The sequence below is a fragment of the Seriola lalandi genome, unplaced genomic scaffold (genome assembly GCF_002814215.2).
Source record: "Seriola lalandi dorsalis isolate HSWRI2012SDOR001 ecotype SW California unplaced genomic scaffold, Sedor1 jcf7180002054425, whole genome shotgun sequence".
Lineage (NCBI taxonomy): Eukaryota > Metazoa > Chordata > Actinopteri > Carangiformes > Carangidae > Seriola > Seriola lalandi.
The window spans coordinates 3,281,322-3,298,664 of NW_019524978.1; the positions used below are offsets into that span (position 1 = coordinate 3,281,322).

Genomic DNA, 17,343 nt, shown 5'->3' on the forward strand with positions numbered 1-17,343 from the left:
TCAAGGTATTTTATGGTTTTACATTATATCATTTCTTACAACTCAGTGGGCTCAGTGAATGATCATTATTCTGAAATCATCCACTTCATGTTGGATTTGAAATTATTGGAATGCTAAGATCCTTTGAAACATCATAAGTCACTGATTGATTAGTTAATGTTATAACTCCCGCTCATTTCTTGACACCTGACAGCTACAATATGCTGCTCTGTGACTGAACCAGAGGCAATATGAGAAGGAAGCATTAGACAACTTCAAAATAATTTATTGTTGTAGAGAAGAGAATATCCAATGTTTTGACAAATAATATTTTTAAGTCAAGATCCAATTACTATCTTTTTTCTGGAGCTATCAACCACATCTTAAAGACTACTAAAGGCAGTGGCAGAAGAAAGTAATTAAACTAATCAAATAGATTTATAGTGGAGTAAAAAAAAAAAGTACAATATTTCCTCCAAAACATAATGGAGTAGAGGTATGAAGTTGTATAAAAAAGGAAATACTGTGGTAATGTACATGTACTGTCCCTGAGAAAGTAGTCACACATATCTACAAAATGTCAAGTAGAACACAATAGAGTTAAAGACTTATTTCCAGTGTGGTCCTATGGGTACTCTTGGTCCCTTGGCCACTTTTTTGAAAAGACAGTATAGTTTAAGACAAAAGATAAAGAATATTCAGAAACACAAGTCAAGTATTGTATTATTGTTTGTTGCAGTCACCATTTGTTGCACTCTCTGCAGGGAGTTTGCAGCTTGAAGTTAATACAGACTGAGGGCACATGCTACACCGTGCAGCAGTACTTGCATGATGTTGTCACACTGTGTGGTTTCTTCTGTGGATTTACTTTAACCTGAACACACTACACTAGACTTCCCTCTCAGGGACATAGAACTTCAGTGAGGTCTACAAACAGACCATTAGAAACAAAGTGTGAACAGTTGAGTTGCAGCAGTTGACCCATAAACTGTACTTTTGTTTGAAAATGAGGCATTTTATTGAGACTCCACTATAGTCACGATTCACAAAATTAACATGGTGAAAAGTAAATATACTGTTGAATATTTATCTGGGTAATTGCAAAGAAGTGGCGCAAATGCTAAATCATGCAGATATTATATGTAAATGATTAAAAGACAAGTCTAAAAAAGTCCTGCTCATACTATGCATTGGGGGGATTTAATCAGCTGAATCACTTTTTTTCTTTTTTCTTTTTTTTTTTTACCAGTATTTAAATTCAACAACGTTTGGACCAAAAAATGAAAAGGAAAAAAGGTTTAAAAATGTAATTTCAAAATGAAATTTCTGGCATTCAAGCTTTGTCACAGCATAAAGACCTTCATGGTGGACCTACAATCTATGGGTGGGACATAACCATTGAGCTTGAGTGAGCTTTTGTACTACGTTTCCCATAATGCACACTTCTGTTTACCCATTACGTAGACTTCGGGCGACAAAATAACCGTCCTCAAAACAAAAAAAACGTTCTGAAACTGCAGGTTGAAGAAAACTGTTAGCATATTGTCTGTCACCTTTTATAGGGATATCTGAACTCTAAATAACACTAAATGTTTCTGAGCTTATATCTATATTCTTTATGGTTTCTTTGGTTGTTATTTAAAGCTTTATAAAGTGAAAGTTGCTCGTTCAAATTTCGCGCTGTTTACTCCGCCTTTACAGGGATTAGCCGGCTAGCCCGTTAGCCAGCCATGTCACTGTAAGATGGGACAGTAACACGAAGTTAAGTAAGGTGGGAAGTCTCCTGTTTGCTAAATGTTTGCACTGAGTCTCCAAAGACCTTTTTAAAAATGGAGGTGACAGACATCGGAAACAAAGAAGAGGGGAAAGTCTGGCATCGAAAACCAACCCAAGGCAAAGGGTAGGTTTGTAAAAGCTAATGGATACTTGATTAGTCTCCTGTGTGCACCTGGTGCTGACAGCTCTAACTGGATTATGTTGTAAAATGTGTCTGTGGCACAAACTGAACCGAAAATCAGGTGCTTACTGTGTGGTGTGTTTGTTAGGTCACACTTGTTGCACTTGTACATTCATACAAGCAGCAACACTTGAATGCCAAACACTCAATATAGATAGCCTATAATGTTAATGTGTATTATATACTCCCAACAGATGCCACTTTAGATTTTTTGTTGTTGGCTTATTGAAAATCACACCTGGCATATAGGCATAACTGGCTATATTTGAAGTTGAAGGATAAAGATGGAAAATATCAAATCTCTGCTTGGTTAAAATTAATTCCTCATTTTATCACCCACTTTTGAGAGCCACCTGTCTGTGAAGAACTGGGCCACGTTTCCCAAAAGCATCTAAAGGATAAGTTTATCTCTGGCTTAATGTATGTATACAGATCTGTTCTTGAGGTGGGAAACAGGGTCCTGGCCAATTTTAATAAAATGAAATATTAGATATATTCTAGCCAGCACCTGGATATTATTGCTTTGACAATATTTGCTATTGGAGTCAGTGCTTTCATAAAGTGTTAAGTCCAGTCTAGGTTGTGGAGGTGGCTAGAATCTTTATTAAAACTTTAGCAGTCATTTCATGTTCAGAAAATTATATCACTGTTCAGTTTCAAGACCAGCAAAATAAAAGTAAATCAAATCTCAGTTGATATGTAGTCTAATTATGATTTGTTATATCTCTTAGCTGCATGGGTAGGTAATCACAGTTCTAGTGCTGAAACAGTTGTTCATACAATTAATCGGTAGATCAAAAAACAAAATTAAATTGCAATTTACTTTTACTTTTGATAATCTTTAATTAAAAAATGCTGCTGAGTTGCGCCTCTTCAGCTCAGCGGCATCAAAGTGAGTTTGACCATTAGGGAAATTGCAGGTAAACAGCATTTCTTCCACTTTTTTCATGGTGAATTGTAACTACTAGAGAGCACCCATGAGTTACTGAAAAGCGTTGAGTTTAATGTCAGTACTGTCTGAATGTACATTTCCCCTGTTTGTCTTCCTCAGTTTGTTAGTGACGGTGGTCCGCACTACTCAGCAGGCCAAGACGGTGCGTTTCCTCCATGTGGCATTTGACACCACAGGAGATTCCTTCCTGGCTGGAGATCACCATGGCAACATCTATGTCTTTGACATAAGTAGAAACAGGTGATTGACTCTGCTAAAAGGTCCCTACATAATTAAGTGTTTGTTTATCACTTGGAATATATTTTACAAACATGATTTGCTGTGCAAATGTTGGCAACATCAGAATTATAACATACTTGCTTACTTCCCCCATGATTTTATCAATGCTAGTCATAACCATTTAAAGTTAAAAAAGTCTTCTCTGTGTTTAGAGTAAGAAAAGATGCAAAAACACCTGCATCCATGTTTTCTTTTCATCCATATAGACCTGACAGTGATTAAAACATAAATGTTATAAAAAGTTATCCTTTCATTTTAGAGCAGAAATAACCTCAAAGTGGCCACCTATGCCTACCCTAAACCTCAGCATGCTATCACATTTATCTGATGTTATGTTTTTATTGCTCCTTCCTTGGGGCAGATTTCGTCTGGTGCAGAAGACTGGGCAGGCATGCACTGCTCTGGCTTTCAGCCTCCGCAGGACCACAGAGTTCCTTGTGGCCCTGGCTGACTACACCATCAAGTGCTTTGACAAGGGTAGGGTGAACACATGCACATAAAGCATTGGTTTGTTCTTTTACTTGTGATTATTGGATATTCTCTGTTTTTAAGTTTTTAAGACACAGGTTTTACACAAGTTCATTTTGAATGAAAGTTGTTGTTTTTCTTTTGCTCTCTGCTGCTCCCTTATTTTGTCCTAATTATATTCTTAATCTTATTGTAACTACAGACAGCCAGCAGTCAGCATTATCCTTCTTTCAAAGCATCTGGTCAGTTTAGTGCAGGGCCAAGAGGGTGTGTTGCATTCACTTCTCTGCATCACTCACTGCCACAATTAACTATAAATAAACGTGTTCACTTCCGTTTTCCTTCTGTTTCTTTGCACAGACACAAAGCAGTTGGTCAGTTGGATGCGAGGTCACGAGGGAGCAGTTTCATCCATTTCTGTCCACAGCTCAGGCCGCTACGCCATTACCACGTCCTCAGACACGGCTCAGCTCTGGGACCTGGACAGCTTCCAGAGGAAGAGGAAGCTGAACATCAGGCAGTCTGTTGGCATACAGAGGGTAAAGACGCAGACATACCAACTGAAAACAAGATTTATAAATAGTAGTTTGATCACTACGTGAAGGTAATCATTCATAAGAGAAAGACTGATGAATGTGTGTAGTTTTGTCAAACAAGGATTTAAGATATTGGTCTTTTTAAGCTGTCAATTCTATGTCATGTAAATTTATGTTTTTCACTAAATTTGAAATTTGTTAATGGCTCACTGTTATCTGTGTTGCAGGTGTTTTTCCTTCCTCTCAGTAACACCATCCTCAGCTGTTTCAGTGATGACTCCATCTTTGCTTGGGAGAGTGACACACTGTTCTGCAAATACCAGCTCCCTGTTCCTGACTCCGGACCTAAAATCTCCTACAAGGCCTTTGCCGTCACACGGTGGGTCTCTCACATCACAACCATTAGCTAGCTTGGTGACTATGTAGCTCTTCAGTGTATTTCTCCATGACTGCATAACACTACACTTCATAAGCACAATAAAAGTAACAAGGGATCAGAGAGACTCATCAAACATTGATATATGTGACTTGTGTTGACAGTGATGGTAAGAGTCTTGCAGCAGGTGGGCGCTCCAACCTGATGCACCTGTGGTGTCTGGACAGCAAACAGCTGCTCAGAGTGATTCAGATGCCCACGCAAGTCCGAACCGTCAGACAGCTGGAGTTTCTGCCCGACAGCTTTGACGGTGGAGCGAGCCAGGTACACAGACAACATAACAGAACAGACCAGTAAACTTCTGTTTCTCATCTTCTCTGTTCTTCTGCCATGGAGTCACATTTGTTTCATGTTTATAAATATTTGATATTATTTTCGGTGTTTGTGTGTCTGTGCATGAGCCTGTAGTCTGTTTCTGTGCCCGTCTGTGCTAACTGTGTTTAACATGTTATCTTTTTTCCACATGATGCATGTGTGATGTGTGTTCATGGCTCTGTAGACACTAGGTGTGTTGAGTCAGGATGGTGTGATGCGTTTCATCAACATCCACACCTGCAAGCTGCTTTTCCACATGGGTTCCCATGATGACGCCATCACAGGAGTGGCAGTAAGCCCCAATGGCAGACATGTTGTGGCCATCATGGATAACGGCAGCATCAATATCTACAGTGTCCAGAGTCTCACACAGGAATTAAACAAGGTGACAGTCAGATATGATAACAGTTCACTGATCCACAAGGTGACAAGAGTTTTCAGATTTGTTGTTGATAATAAAGTGTTCTTTAAGTGTATTCATTGTGTTTGGGTGTCTTCTTCTCTGGCACAGCCTCCTCCCTCCCAGGTGGCAGTAGTCTCAGGTGGTGATGCTAATCAGGAATTGTCTAACCTAAAGGTCAAGGTCAGATCTGAGGTTGTTCAAAGACCAGTCATGAGCTCGGGTAGAAGACAAGTGAAGATACTTAGACCCCCTGCTGTGTGTGCAGCTGATGATAAAGAGGTAAAGATTCACACATTAGTGTTCAACCACATTGGTTCTATACCAACTGTGTTATTTCTTTTGAGGGTTTGTTTCATTTTCTTTTTTCACCCACAAATACACAGAAAGCATTTCTCTGCCTCTGACTAGATGTAGTGATTATGTGGTTCTTTGAGCAGAATGAACTACCAGCTGGTCTGAATAAGAAGAGACTGGTTGCTCTGCTGAAGGCCTTTGGAGAATATCCTGCTAAATACAGGTAAGTGTATGATTCATGTGTGTATCTGCTGACTAAAACATGCATGTCAACTAATTTTTAAGATTTATTTGTATCCATTATATATATATTTTTTAAAGATTTACATGATGTGTGTGTGCGTGTGTGTGTCAGGATGTTTGTGTGGCGGTCTTTGCTGTGTCTCCCAGAGAACCATGCAGCATACAGCAGTCTGACTGATAAAGGCCTGCACTCAGCCTACCTCACTCTGCATGATAAATACCCCATCAAAAGTCACAAGTTACAGAGAGGGCTTCAGAGGTGCTCTCTCTCTCTCACACACCCACACAAATGCAATTCATTATAAGTACACAGTTAAACCTTTGATTTAAACCTTTATTATTTTTTATTTGGACTCTTTTTTTCCTCCACTTGACAGGGTTTTGTCTGCATTAGCTCACTGGGCAGCCATCTTTGGAGAGCTGGAGTACCTTCCCCTGGTGGCCTTCCCCTTTGTCAAGCTCTTCCAGAACAACCCGATGCTCTGCTTCGAGGTGGTGGCAACTGTCATAGGTACTAGCTTTATGTAAACATATTACAGGATTGTTACATGAAAGCTTTTGAAATTATTGAACTACAGTTTTCATTGTTGTGTGGCATTGTTTCATGTGGCAATGTCACTTATTGTCAGTTTAATAAACGTATTAGCAAGAGTTTTATCGACTCAGATGCTGTTTTGCAGTGAACTGGTGCCAGCACTGGTTTGAGTATTTCCCCAACCCTCCTCTGAACATCCTGAGCGCGGCAGAGAATGTTCTGGCTCATCACGACAAGGAGCTGCTGCAACACCTGATGGACTGTGGCATCACTTCCCAGGTATGGAATAGGAAGATGGACCCGAGAATTCGGACAGACATCCATGTGACCACATCTTCCTGCCCTGATTAAGTTTATAGCATTATTTTGCTTCTCTGTGTCTGTCCCAGCTCTATGTGTGGCCCCTGCTGGAGACCCTGTTCTCAGAGGTGTTGACTCGTGATGAGTGGCTTCGGCTCTTTGACAACATTTTCTCCAACCATCCTTCATTCCTGATCATGGCCTGTGTGGCTTATATCACCTGCTGCCGCGAGCCTCTGCTGCTCTGCTCCCAGAAACAGGATTTTGAGGTAAGTACTCTACCCTCTCTTTTCTATTCATCTCCTCTTAAAATAAATAAAATTTCCATCTCTCCTCATCCATTAAATTTTCTGTCATCTCTTCATTTCCCTCTTTTCAGTATTTTTTTCACCATCGTAACAACCTGGACATGGCAGCCATGATAAAGGAGGCCTACCGGCTGCTGAGCAGCACGCCTGCAGACATCCATCCCAGGACTATTCTGTCTGACTTTACCCCACTGACCACGGGCCAGTACCCTGTGTTCAACCACTACCCAGAATTCATAGTGGAATATCAGAGCCGGGAGAGGGAGAAGATACGATTGCAGGAGATGGAGTATCTCCATGAGAGGTGAGATTTAAAAAAAATCATAATAAAAGAGGCAGAAACTTTTATTTATTTATCTCAAATTCATATTGGATAGTAAAAGTCTAAGTGTTGTGCAAAGATGCATCTCATGTAAGCGTATATGTGTTATCTAAACAGGCAGGAGGTATCAGCGCATCGTACAGATTTTGTGCGTCGTCAAGCTGAAGAGGAGGCCTACTACACTCAACAGGTAGATGGGTTTTGCAGCTTTTCAAAATTCACATAAACCTAAACAGATTTTATACTAATGTATATTGTTGGTTTACTCATACAGTTTATCTGCATATGAAACACAAGCATGAAAATGAAAATGAAGTTAACTGAATCATTGTACTTTGATTGATTTGAGCACAGGAGCTGCTGCAGAAGGCGGAGGAACAGCGCAGAAACATCCTGGCACAAGAAGAAGAAAAACTAACACAGCAGAGAGCAAAGTACAAGCACAAGACGCAAACAGTTTTATAGTTAAGTTATGAGAGAAAACAAATTAGATGTATCGAAATTGGTTGTTGACACTGCTCCATCCTCTGTAGGTTGGCAGCCATGAAGAGAGAACTGAAGGTGAAGGAGTTACAGCTACTGGACGCAACTAAAAGACGCTTCCTCAAACACCAACAAGACCTGAGAGCCTCACAGATACAAAGACTAGACCAGGAGATCAGTAGAAAGGTAAACACAGAGTTTTCTGGCCAAACGCAACATGTAGTTTATAGATTCTTTTAATGCCTATTTGTTTGAATCTAGTTATTTATCCTTCCAGATGTATTATGATTTGAAAATACACATGCTTTTAAAGAATAAGTAATATAAGTAATTAAAACAGCACAGCTTGATGATGATGAATCTACACCAAAAACTATATGTTTTTAGTTCAAATATAAAACGTACAACATTTCAGTGTAAAAGATCCTAAACTTGCCAGTGAGCCTGAGCTGTAATAAGTCACATCAGTTTATTCTTTTAGCCCAAGAAACAGAAATGCTTTTTTCAAGTTTGGAAGCTTCCACTAAAAGCTGCTTTCTTGGCTGGATTATGTGTTTTGCTGCAGGCGAAAGTTGCTCACCGTTTGTCTGTCTCCAATATTTTAGCATCTTTACTGCATGTATCTATGATTCTTCTCAGTGACTGGCTGCTGCATCACTTTAACTTTAGTTTGGTTTATAAAGTAGAAATTTATCGCATTAATCTCAAAGTGAGTCAATTTATTTTCAGGCTGGTTGCGAAGATTTGTGTTACTGTTGATATTTTTAATTTATTCTACTAAAGATGCATCTAATAGCTTTCATGTTCTGCCACAGATGGATCTGCGGGAGCGAGAAACAGCTGCAGCAGTCCAGGACCTGGAGGTCAGACAGATGGAGCTAGAGGCTCAGAGGAGGCGACTTGAACAGGTGACAAACACCTCACATGTAATGTCCCTCCCTTCCCTTTCTGTGGCTTGTATTTGCATTTGTTCCTGAATAATGTCTCTAGTCAACCTAGAAAGCTATTTGCAGTCGTAATACAATAAAGCATCAGAAATGAACACTGCTTTCTTACTGGACATTGAATAAATGAAAATGTGTGATAGCAGGTTTGAATTTTGTCTCATTTTGTATCAAAACTGAGCTAAGAAAAACAAATCTCCTCCTTGTGTTTTGTTTCTCATAGAGATGAGTTTTGACCAATGTTGCAACTATTAAGTTGATGTTTTTTCCATGACCATTTCCCTCAGCACCTGCTGAAGGAGCAGGAGCGGATGGGACGGGATGTTGAGGAAGAGGTGGAGATGAGGATGAGGAAGGCAGAAAGAGAGGAGGAGAGCTACACAGAGCTGCTGCACAGCACAGAGACAAACATGCAGGTTAGTGACACCTTCCAGTATGGAGCCAGTGTAATAGTGTTTATTGAACTGTGTCAGTACGGGGCGTCGCGTAGCGCAGTGGGTCACGCAGGCGCCCCATATACAGAGGCTACAGTCCTCACTGCAGCTGGCCCCCGGTTCGACTCCCGCATCGGACAGCCCTTTCCTGTGTGTCATTCCCCCTCTCTCTGCCTCCCCTGCCTCCTGTCTATCTACTGTCCTGTCCATTAAAGCCCAAAAAAATAACTTAAAAAAAAGAAATGTGTCAGTACATGATCTTAATGCACTCGGACATTAATCTGGCTTTACAAGAAACTATCAAAGCCTCTCAGTCATCCAAACTCTGATTTTGGCACAGGTATCCGTGATCTCCTGCCCCTGAATCCGTTTACTTTCTCTGCACACAGATCCTGGAGGAATCCCTGGCGGAGGCGTGCCAGCTGGGCCTGGAGTCAGACTGGCAGAGAGAGGTGGCGGAGCGCCTGCAGCAGGTCGACGCCGAGCAGGAGAGGAAGAGGGAGAGACTGGCAGAGCTTCACAGGCAAACCCTGGCAGAGGAGGAGAGATTGGCTGACACCATGAGAGATGTGGCAGGAAGAAAGGTGAGAACAACAAGAGTATGTTTGTCAACACATGAATTCTCATGATATTTTGGCTTGTCTGTTACATGTAAAATTACTATGACATAATTTATGGGCTTTTCTGTTGCTTTCTGTGCTGCAAAAAAAAACTTTTAAGAATAAAAATTCTGATAAACTGATATTTGTGTTGCTCACTCAGAAAAACATCATATCTGAACATCTTAATGTCTGAAATATTGATTATGAATTATCAGTGTAGACAAATTATGGGATACTCCTATTCAATTAAACAATGAGTTCTTGATTTAATTTGCAGTGGGATGAAGTGATGAGTAGCAGAGCCCAGTTACAGGAGCAGCGACAGGCCTGGTCTTCAGCAGTCACAGGTATTACTCCACACACACACACACACACACACACACACACACACACACACACACACGTTTTGTTTGTGTCTGGTGAGCTCAGCTCTCTGGACGTGGATGTAATATTACAGTGTTTGCTTTGTGTCAGATGGCCAGAAACAAACGAGGATGAGGTCACCGGGTTTGAGCAGAGGACTTCCTCAAAAACTGGGCACTGCCACTGCAGTTCATGTAGGAACCAGCGGTGTTGGTCTAGCAATCAAACAAGACACTGCCACCACTCCAAGGCAGGCAGGAAGCAACATGGTGTGTCTGAACAGCAGTTCACCTTCTGAGAGCACCTCCACCAACTGTAAGTCAGTGTACATAGGATATAGTTTCTGTTGAAAGGACTCTGTTTTGATTTCTCAATAAACAAATGCAAATCATTGTCATGGCAGTGAGGCAAGATTGTGATCTTAAAGACATATTTTGGGTTATTTGATGTGGGGTAGTCATGCATAGTAACACATAAGTGTTACCTGCAGTAGATTCAGATGGACAGGCAGCAAGAAACACTGGCACCACTAGCAGAGTGATGTGCTGCTGTGTACGGGGGCCAGCAGAAAAAATGTGTTTTAGACACTTTTACAACGTTTATTTTTTTTCAACTGCTGAACTACCGTATTCCTACGCACACAGCTCAGCTGAGTGAATCAGAAAGCGGTGTCTGGTAATGGTGTATTGCAGAGACCACACAGTGAATAATAACCAGTCACCACAGACAACAAGGGACCAAGATTGGTTATTTCCTCAATGCCAGCGACAGCCAGAGCCAGAGACATTATGTTTTTTTTCAGATATGTTTTCAGATTGATTGTCAGTGTGGCCGTATGTCCCATTCTTGTGAATGTGATATCTCAGTAGTACCTTGATGGAACTTCTTCAAACTTGGCACAAACATTCACTTGGACTCAAAGATGAACTGATTAGATGTTGGTTAAATGTCAAAGTTCAAAGTCACTGTGACCTTTTTGGCCATAACTCACAAATCCATACACTAATTATTACACAATTTAACTCGAATGTGTATAAGGATAAAATGAAGTGATGACATTTTATATCCAAAAGGTCAAAGGTTAACTTAACACTGTGACATCATAATGTTCTGCAAAAACACTTCTGGCTTTGATTCAACGTTGTAGCTCAGGAAGGGGAGATTGTGACCATATTTCCTGCAACTTGGCTGGTTGGCGGAGGCATACAACTGTAAAGTGGTGATTCTAGTTTCTATCAGTAATCCTCCTGCTTGTCCTTCTTTCTCTTTATTCTGTAAGTCTCCCTAGACCGAGGCCGGGCCAAGCTGGACAGCAGCGAGAGAGAGCTGCTTAAGGAAATCAGAGAACTGCGACAGAAGCTGGCGGCCAGAGCCAGAGAGGGCAGCTCTGCCTCCTCACAGTCTGTCCACACGCTGTCCTCTGTCTCCCAGTGACCACAAACTGCTCTCCATCTTCACAGTGTCACAAAAACATATTCTCATCTCAAGCGAGCTAGAACGGCAGAAACAATGACTCAAGCTGAGAGCTGAACTGGCGAGCTGCTATTAGTTTGCCCATTCAAACAAGTTGAATATCATCAACCACTATCTCTTGAAAACCAGTCTATTACATTAAAACTAGTACACCTCTGACTTTAATATCACACCACCTACTATTTAATATTCATTTGCATATATTCATGGTCTTCATTGACATTTATATGGATAATGACTCACACAGTTTTTTCATTTACATGTGCTGGTTCTCCATTTAGGATTTTTATTTTAATGAATGTTTTATGATTTGTCTTATTTAAAACCTGTTGTGGATAAAATGTTTTTTTAAAACCTTGACTCAACAACGTGTCTCACTGTTACCTTTAAAATAATTCTACTACTCACTACGTCTGTTACCTCCTTAATTGTTAGTAAGCAACAGTAGAGTGATTGCGGCAGTAATTAAAACTCTTTTACCATCCATTTATCACATTCAAATATATTTAAAGAAAATTGTAATTTGCATATGTGTATGCAGGAAATTCTTCTTTTTTTTTTGCCATTTCCTACAAACACTATGCATAGGCTTTATAATTAAGATAACAGGAATCATGTTTTCATTAGACATTTTGGGGAGTTTCTGCTCCACGCTCTCTGTCTGGGTGTGTCTGTAACTTTGCTTCTGCTCCTTTTAGCACTCAGGTGTTGTTTTGACATGAGCTGAAAAGACAGCCATACCAATTCCTGTCACTCATTCTTCTTTCTCCCTCCACCCATCTTTTATCTGTGCTCACCCACTCTAAATCACTCAGTCTCAGGCCCTGGAAGACAAACTCCAAAATGAGTTGATAATTTTTTTGCTCTATCATTCGTGACCTGGTTAATCAACAAACAGAAACACACACTTGGCATCTGATGGAAATATTGGGATATGTCTTGAAGGGAAATTTCATCATGTGTCCTCTCTGACACATGATGCCACACACTTACCAATGATTGAATATTTTTCTTTTCCATACACAGACATTCTTCCCTGTGTATGCTTCTGGAAGGGAACATCACAATCTGATAGCATGAATTATGCTCTCAGTTCTTACCTGTCACTTCTCATCCCTCGTGAAACCATCTTGCCCTGAGCGGGGGCGTGTCTTCCATTTTCTCTTTAACCTCTCTCTCTAACCTTTCTGTCTCAGCCAGTATTTCTTTCATAGATGTCAGAGAAACACAGTTAACCCTCTCCTTCAGGCTCTGTGGGTCATGCACAGCTGCAACATAAGTCTATTGGCTCGATTCTGAACCCAAGTTCAGCCATGGAAGCCAGCAGTGTGTCTGTGCTGGGGTACAGGAGGTCCAAACCTCTGGGGAAGGTCAGGCGACGGGTTCAAGACCTCCGCATCCCTTCCTCTTATTACTATGACTTTACAGCCGTCAGACCCATGTTGGACCTGAGCCACAACGAGAGCACTCGGCTGGCGGTGGACTGCCTGCTCACCCAGGGCGTAGAGGGGTACCAGGAGGTGTTAAACGTAGAGGGGGAAGTGGACTTTCTGTCAGAGCTGGAAAAGAAGTACATCCTGGAAAATGGAAGAGAAGGCAGTACAGGTTGTACATGTTTTTACATTTTTATTGTTCCTGACAGACTGATGTGTTTGACAACACAAAGACTGATTCATTGAATTCATTGGTTGTTTTTGTGCTTTACACAGCTGATCCTGGTGCATATGATGATGATGATGATGATGATGATTACAAAGATTTAGTGAGCTCATCAGCTGGCTCCCAGTCTGCCACACAATGCCTTGCAGACTCCACAGACAGCGATCCCACAGTGGCAGGTTTTGACCACAGCAATGTAAAAGGTACTTCAAGAGTAGAAAACTTTTCTAGAAGCAGAAAACTGCCAACAAAAAAAAAAAAAGAATGCTATACTGATGCTGAAGTACAGTCAATCCAGTGTTTTCTTGATGAACTTTTTGGTTCTCGTTTGCAGCCGTCTCTGATCGTGCTTTTGCCTCTTCCAGATGTGAAGTGGACTGATCCTGTCCTGAGTGAGCCCCGTGTTCAGCTTTATTTCCAGTCAGATAGCAGAGGAGCTGGCATGAAAGATGTGGTCAGGGAGTTCATCAGAAAGGCTAAACTGGTAGGCAAGGAGTAACTTTATTTCTACTGTCTTTCTTTGAAAGTGTAAAGAATGTGTGTTATTTGTTCTAGTTTTGTAATCTGTGAAATTGACTGCCGCTGTGTGTGTGTGTGAGAGAGAGAGAGAGAGAGAGAGAGAAAGAGAGAGAGAGAGAGAAAAAAAAAAAAAAAGTGGTTTGCGTGTTTCCATATGCGTGGGTGTGCATCCAAAAAGGAACATGACGTGCCTGTACCTGTGACGGAATATGAAAAATGTCAGTACTGGTTCTTATGCACTGAAAGGTCAGATACGCTGACTGATATCTGTCTGTGCACGCTTTTGGTATGGTGACTGACATCTTTACTAACATGATGTGTGTGTGTGTCTGTGTGTGTGCGTGCGCGTGCGTGTAGGCCCTGGCCATAGTGATGGACAGCTTCAGTGACGTAGAACTGCTCTGTGATCTTCTGGAGGCCAGCAGGAAGAGGAATGTGTCTGTTCACCTGCTGTTGGATCATCTCAACCTGAACCTGTTTGTTACCATGTGGCAGGACCTCAAACTCAACAGTAAAAACTTCCCTGTGAGTCTGTTCATCTTCCTCTCTCAAATTATGCCAAAACTGCCTATGCCTAAAATGCCTAAACTCCCTAAAGAGAAAAGCTTAAGTCTCCAGGGTGGATGTGATGTGATGTTAGCTAGAACCATCAATCTACACAACGTCATGAGTGTCATTTAGTCATCTTCTTGCTCTCATGACCACACAGCCATAAATCAAACTAGCAGACGACCACAGCTTCCCTGCTGCAGCAGCTCACAGCACAGACTGGTGGCTGCCTGCCCAATCTAAATACTAGACACAGTGTGCATGGAAAGCACCTTGGCCACTGTGCACATCTGTTTTCCCTCTTTCACCTTTGATTTTCAGCATAGTGTTGATGCACTAACCTAAGAGCAGGAGACTTTTTCCTCAGAGTCCAAATGTGTTGCTGGACAATTTGATTTAAAATAAGTGCACAACCTTTTTGAACATTAGCAGTCACTGTTGTCATGTTCACAATAAACATCTGACAATTACATTACAGCACAGTGCTATGCCTTTTATACCATAATGTAATGCTCCATATTTAACATATTTATATACTGTAATAGTTTTTGCACTTCTATCAAGTCTGCAAACATCTATAGAGTTTGTTCAGTGAAAAGTAACTAAACTGATTTATGTGCTTATTCGACAGAGCCAAACCATCACACTATCATTATCACAGGGATTTGTTTCTGCTTAGTGAAAAACTAACAAATTCTACGTGCAGAATAATTGCTGTCTCTCGTGTGTATAGAAACTGTCAGTGTGCAGCGTCGACGGACAGACCTACTGTGCCAAGACAGGCAGGAAGCTGACAGGTCAGATTGCTGAGAGTTTTATCATCACTGACTGGACTGAGGTGCTGACTGGCTCATACAGGTACACACACACACACACACACACACACACACACACACACACTCACACTGATGCATGAACTCACATTCAAAAAACAAAAAACAAAAAAGCATGTTTTTGTATGTCTGAACAATGCCACGTCTCTTTTGTTGCTGGCTGAACAATTGTGTGTGTGTGTGTGTGCGTGCGTGTGTGTGCGTGCGTGCGTGTGCCTGCGTGCCTGCGTGTCTGCGTGTGTGGTCTGCTCAGTTTCTCCTGGCTTTCCTGGCAGGTGCATCGGAGTCTTGCTGTTCTTGTAAAGGGCAGCGCCATCACACCTTTCCACGAGGAATTCCACAGGCTCTACTCCAGCTGCAAACCAGTCCCCGGCTTTGTCACTTTTATCGCTGCACCTCATACTCCCCATCTTCACATCACATCGCATGCAGCTCAAAATGAAAACATTGGCATTAGTAAGTCAAAATCAAGTCAGACCAAAACAGTGTGCCACTGGGCTTGGAATGAAGATGCTCAAAAGACTCAAACAAAAGCAAAAATGCCAGTTTTAACCAATCCACAGAGCCCAGAACTGGAGTGCAACAGAGGTGATAACCAGCCTCAACACAGAGCAGGTACAGGTACACAAACAAACACAAAACCTCCACTGCTGTTCCCAAAACCGCTGGCTCAGCCAGGAACATCACAGAGTGTATCTGTGGAAAAGCCAAAACATACACTGATTGGTGCCTCTGCGCAGCATGATGAAAAAACACAGGTGGAACCTCTGGAGAAGAATCAAACCCATGTCCAGAATCATTCAAAAACTCTTGGTCAGACCCACGTCTCATACAATCAGTCGCAGGCTGCCGGTCTTACAGCCGCCACCACCACCACAGATGAAAAGAATGCAAAGGTTCAAGAGTCAAACCCTCTTCACACTGTAAATCCCACACATGGACAACATGAGACTGTCTGTTACCAATCCACCTTGAAGAAGGATTCAAATCTTGATTACGACAGTCTGGGTAGTGAAGGACTTTTTTTTCAGCAAAGGAATAGAGACAGATTGACAAAACCTTCAGGGATTGCTGCAGGTCTCAACACACAAAGAGGACAGTGGAACTACTCACTTCACTTCAAACCGAATGTGGAGCTTCAATCAGATAATCCCAAACTACTGTCTCCTTCTACATCACAGCAACAAGTAAAGACAGGCTTTCAGTACTCTTGGATCAATTTAAGAGGACAAGTCTCCTCTCTAGAAACCAGGAGACAAGATCAGTCCCAGAGGCTCCAGCAACCCCCCTATCAGTCGTACCCAACCACAGAGGCTGCAGCCATGGGAACTCAGCTGACGCCTCATCTCCAGGCAGATGAGTTGTTCTCCACAGGTACAAGAGCCAGGCTGCACCTACAGCCCCTAACCTCTCAGCAGGCGAAGCCCCCTCCAAGGCTGAACTGGATGCTCCAGAGTCACACCGCAAGACCCAGGCTGGTGGCTCAAACCAGCTCCTTTGACACCGCCAACGGGGCGAGACAGAAAACGGGTGGACAGCCAGGCTGGAGGCCTGTTCATGGTAACATGAACGCGTCGCTGGGAAGGAGCAAGAGCTTGACTGACAGACACACGGCAGGATTCAAAGGAGCAGGACTTGACAGGACCTGACAGAAACATCGAGACTGTGGAGATATGAAATCCTCACACACAGCAGACAGGTGTGTTCACCTGTTCATGTGACATATACTGTACTTTCATATTGTGTATCGCTTATACTTATTAGACCTGTGCATTTTGTGTGTAGCATTTGGAAAAAAGTTACATGAAGTTTAGTTAACTGTAAAGTGTTGATTTAATTTAGCAAAAAAACCAAGGCTTTGGTTTGCTAAATGTTTCTAAACCTCAAGGGCTGTAAAATGTTATTATATGTTCGAGGTGATTTTGTATTGCCCACTGCATGCCGCGAAGGGTGTTTTCAGTTATTAGGTAATTAGCATTCTGCTCAGGTTGAGTGGAGCTATGCAGGGTGTTGACACAAAACCTGAACGGGACAAATTACATAGCAAAACTCCAGAGTCCTGAGATGGGAGCAGTAATCAGGCAGTGAAGTGAAAACTGTGCAGTCGGTACGTTGTGACTTTTATTATCCATGTAATGCACATTCTCATTCTCAGTC

The 17,343-nt window shown here is 41.8% G+C and overlaps 2 protein-coding genes across 2 annotated transcripts; both read left to right on the top strand.

Annotated features, from left to right (window-relative positions):
• Nucleotides 1-1,482: 1,482 nt before the first annotated feature.
• Nucleotides 1,483-11,986, top strand: tbc1d31 (TBC1 domain family, member 31). The gene is made up of 23 exons (XM_023410410.2): nt 1,483-1,879; nt 2,988-3,128; nt 3,529-3,644; nt 3,996-4,174; nt 4,399-4,550; nt 4,712-4,871; nt 5,107-5,307; nt 5,434-5,604; nt 5,763-5,842; nt 5,975-6,121; nt 6,240-6,373; nt 6,543-6,676; nt 6,787-6,966; nt 7,077-7,309; nt 7,445-7,517; nt 7,682-7,761; nt 7,861-7,996; nt 8,626-8,718; nt 9,042-9,170; nt 9,578-9,772; nt 10,068-10,137; nt 10,265-10,468; nt 11,433-11,986. Exons 1-23 carry the CDS (start codon nt 1,809-1,811, stop codon nt 11,585-11,587), a joined length of 3,234 nt encoding a protein of 1,077 aa, XP_023266178.1. The 5' UTR covers nt 1,483-1,808; the 3' UTR covers nt 11,588-11,986.
• A 250-nt stretch (nt 11,987-12,236) lies between these two features.
• On the top strand, nt 12,237-17,212 carry LOC111658115 (uncharacterized). Its single transcript, XM_087175203.1, has 6 exons — nt 12,237-13,231; nt 13,336-13,488; nt 13,651-13,769; nt 14,162-14,329; nt 15,087-15,211; nt 15,440-17,212. Exons 1-6 carry the CDS (start codon nt 12,940-12,942, stop codon nt 16,833-16,835), a joined length of 2,253 nt encoding a protein of 750 aa, XP_087031329.1. The 5' UTR covers nt 12,237-12,939; the 3' UTR covers nt 16,836-17,212.
• Nucleotides 17,213-17,343: the final 131 nt, after the last annotated feature.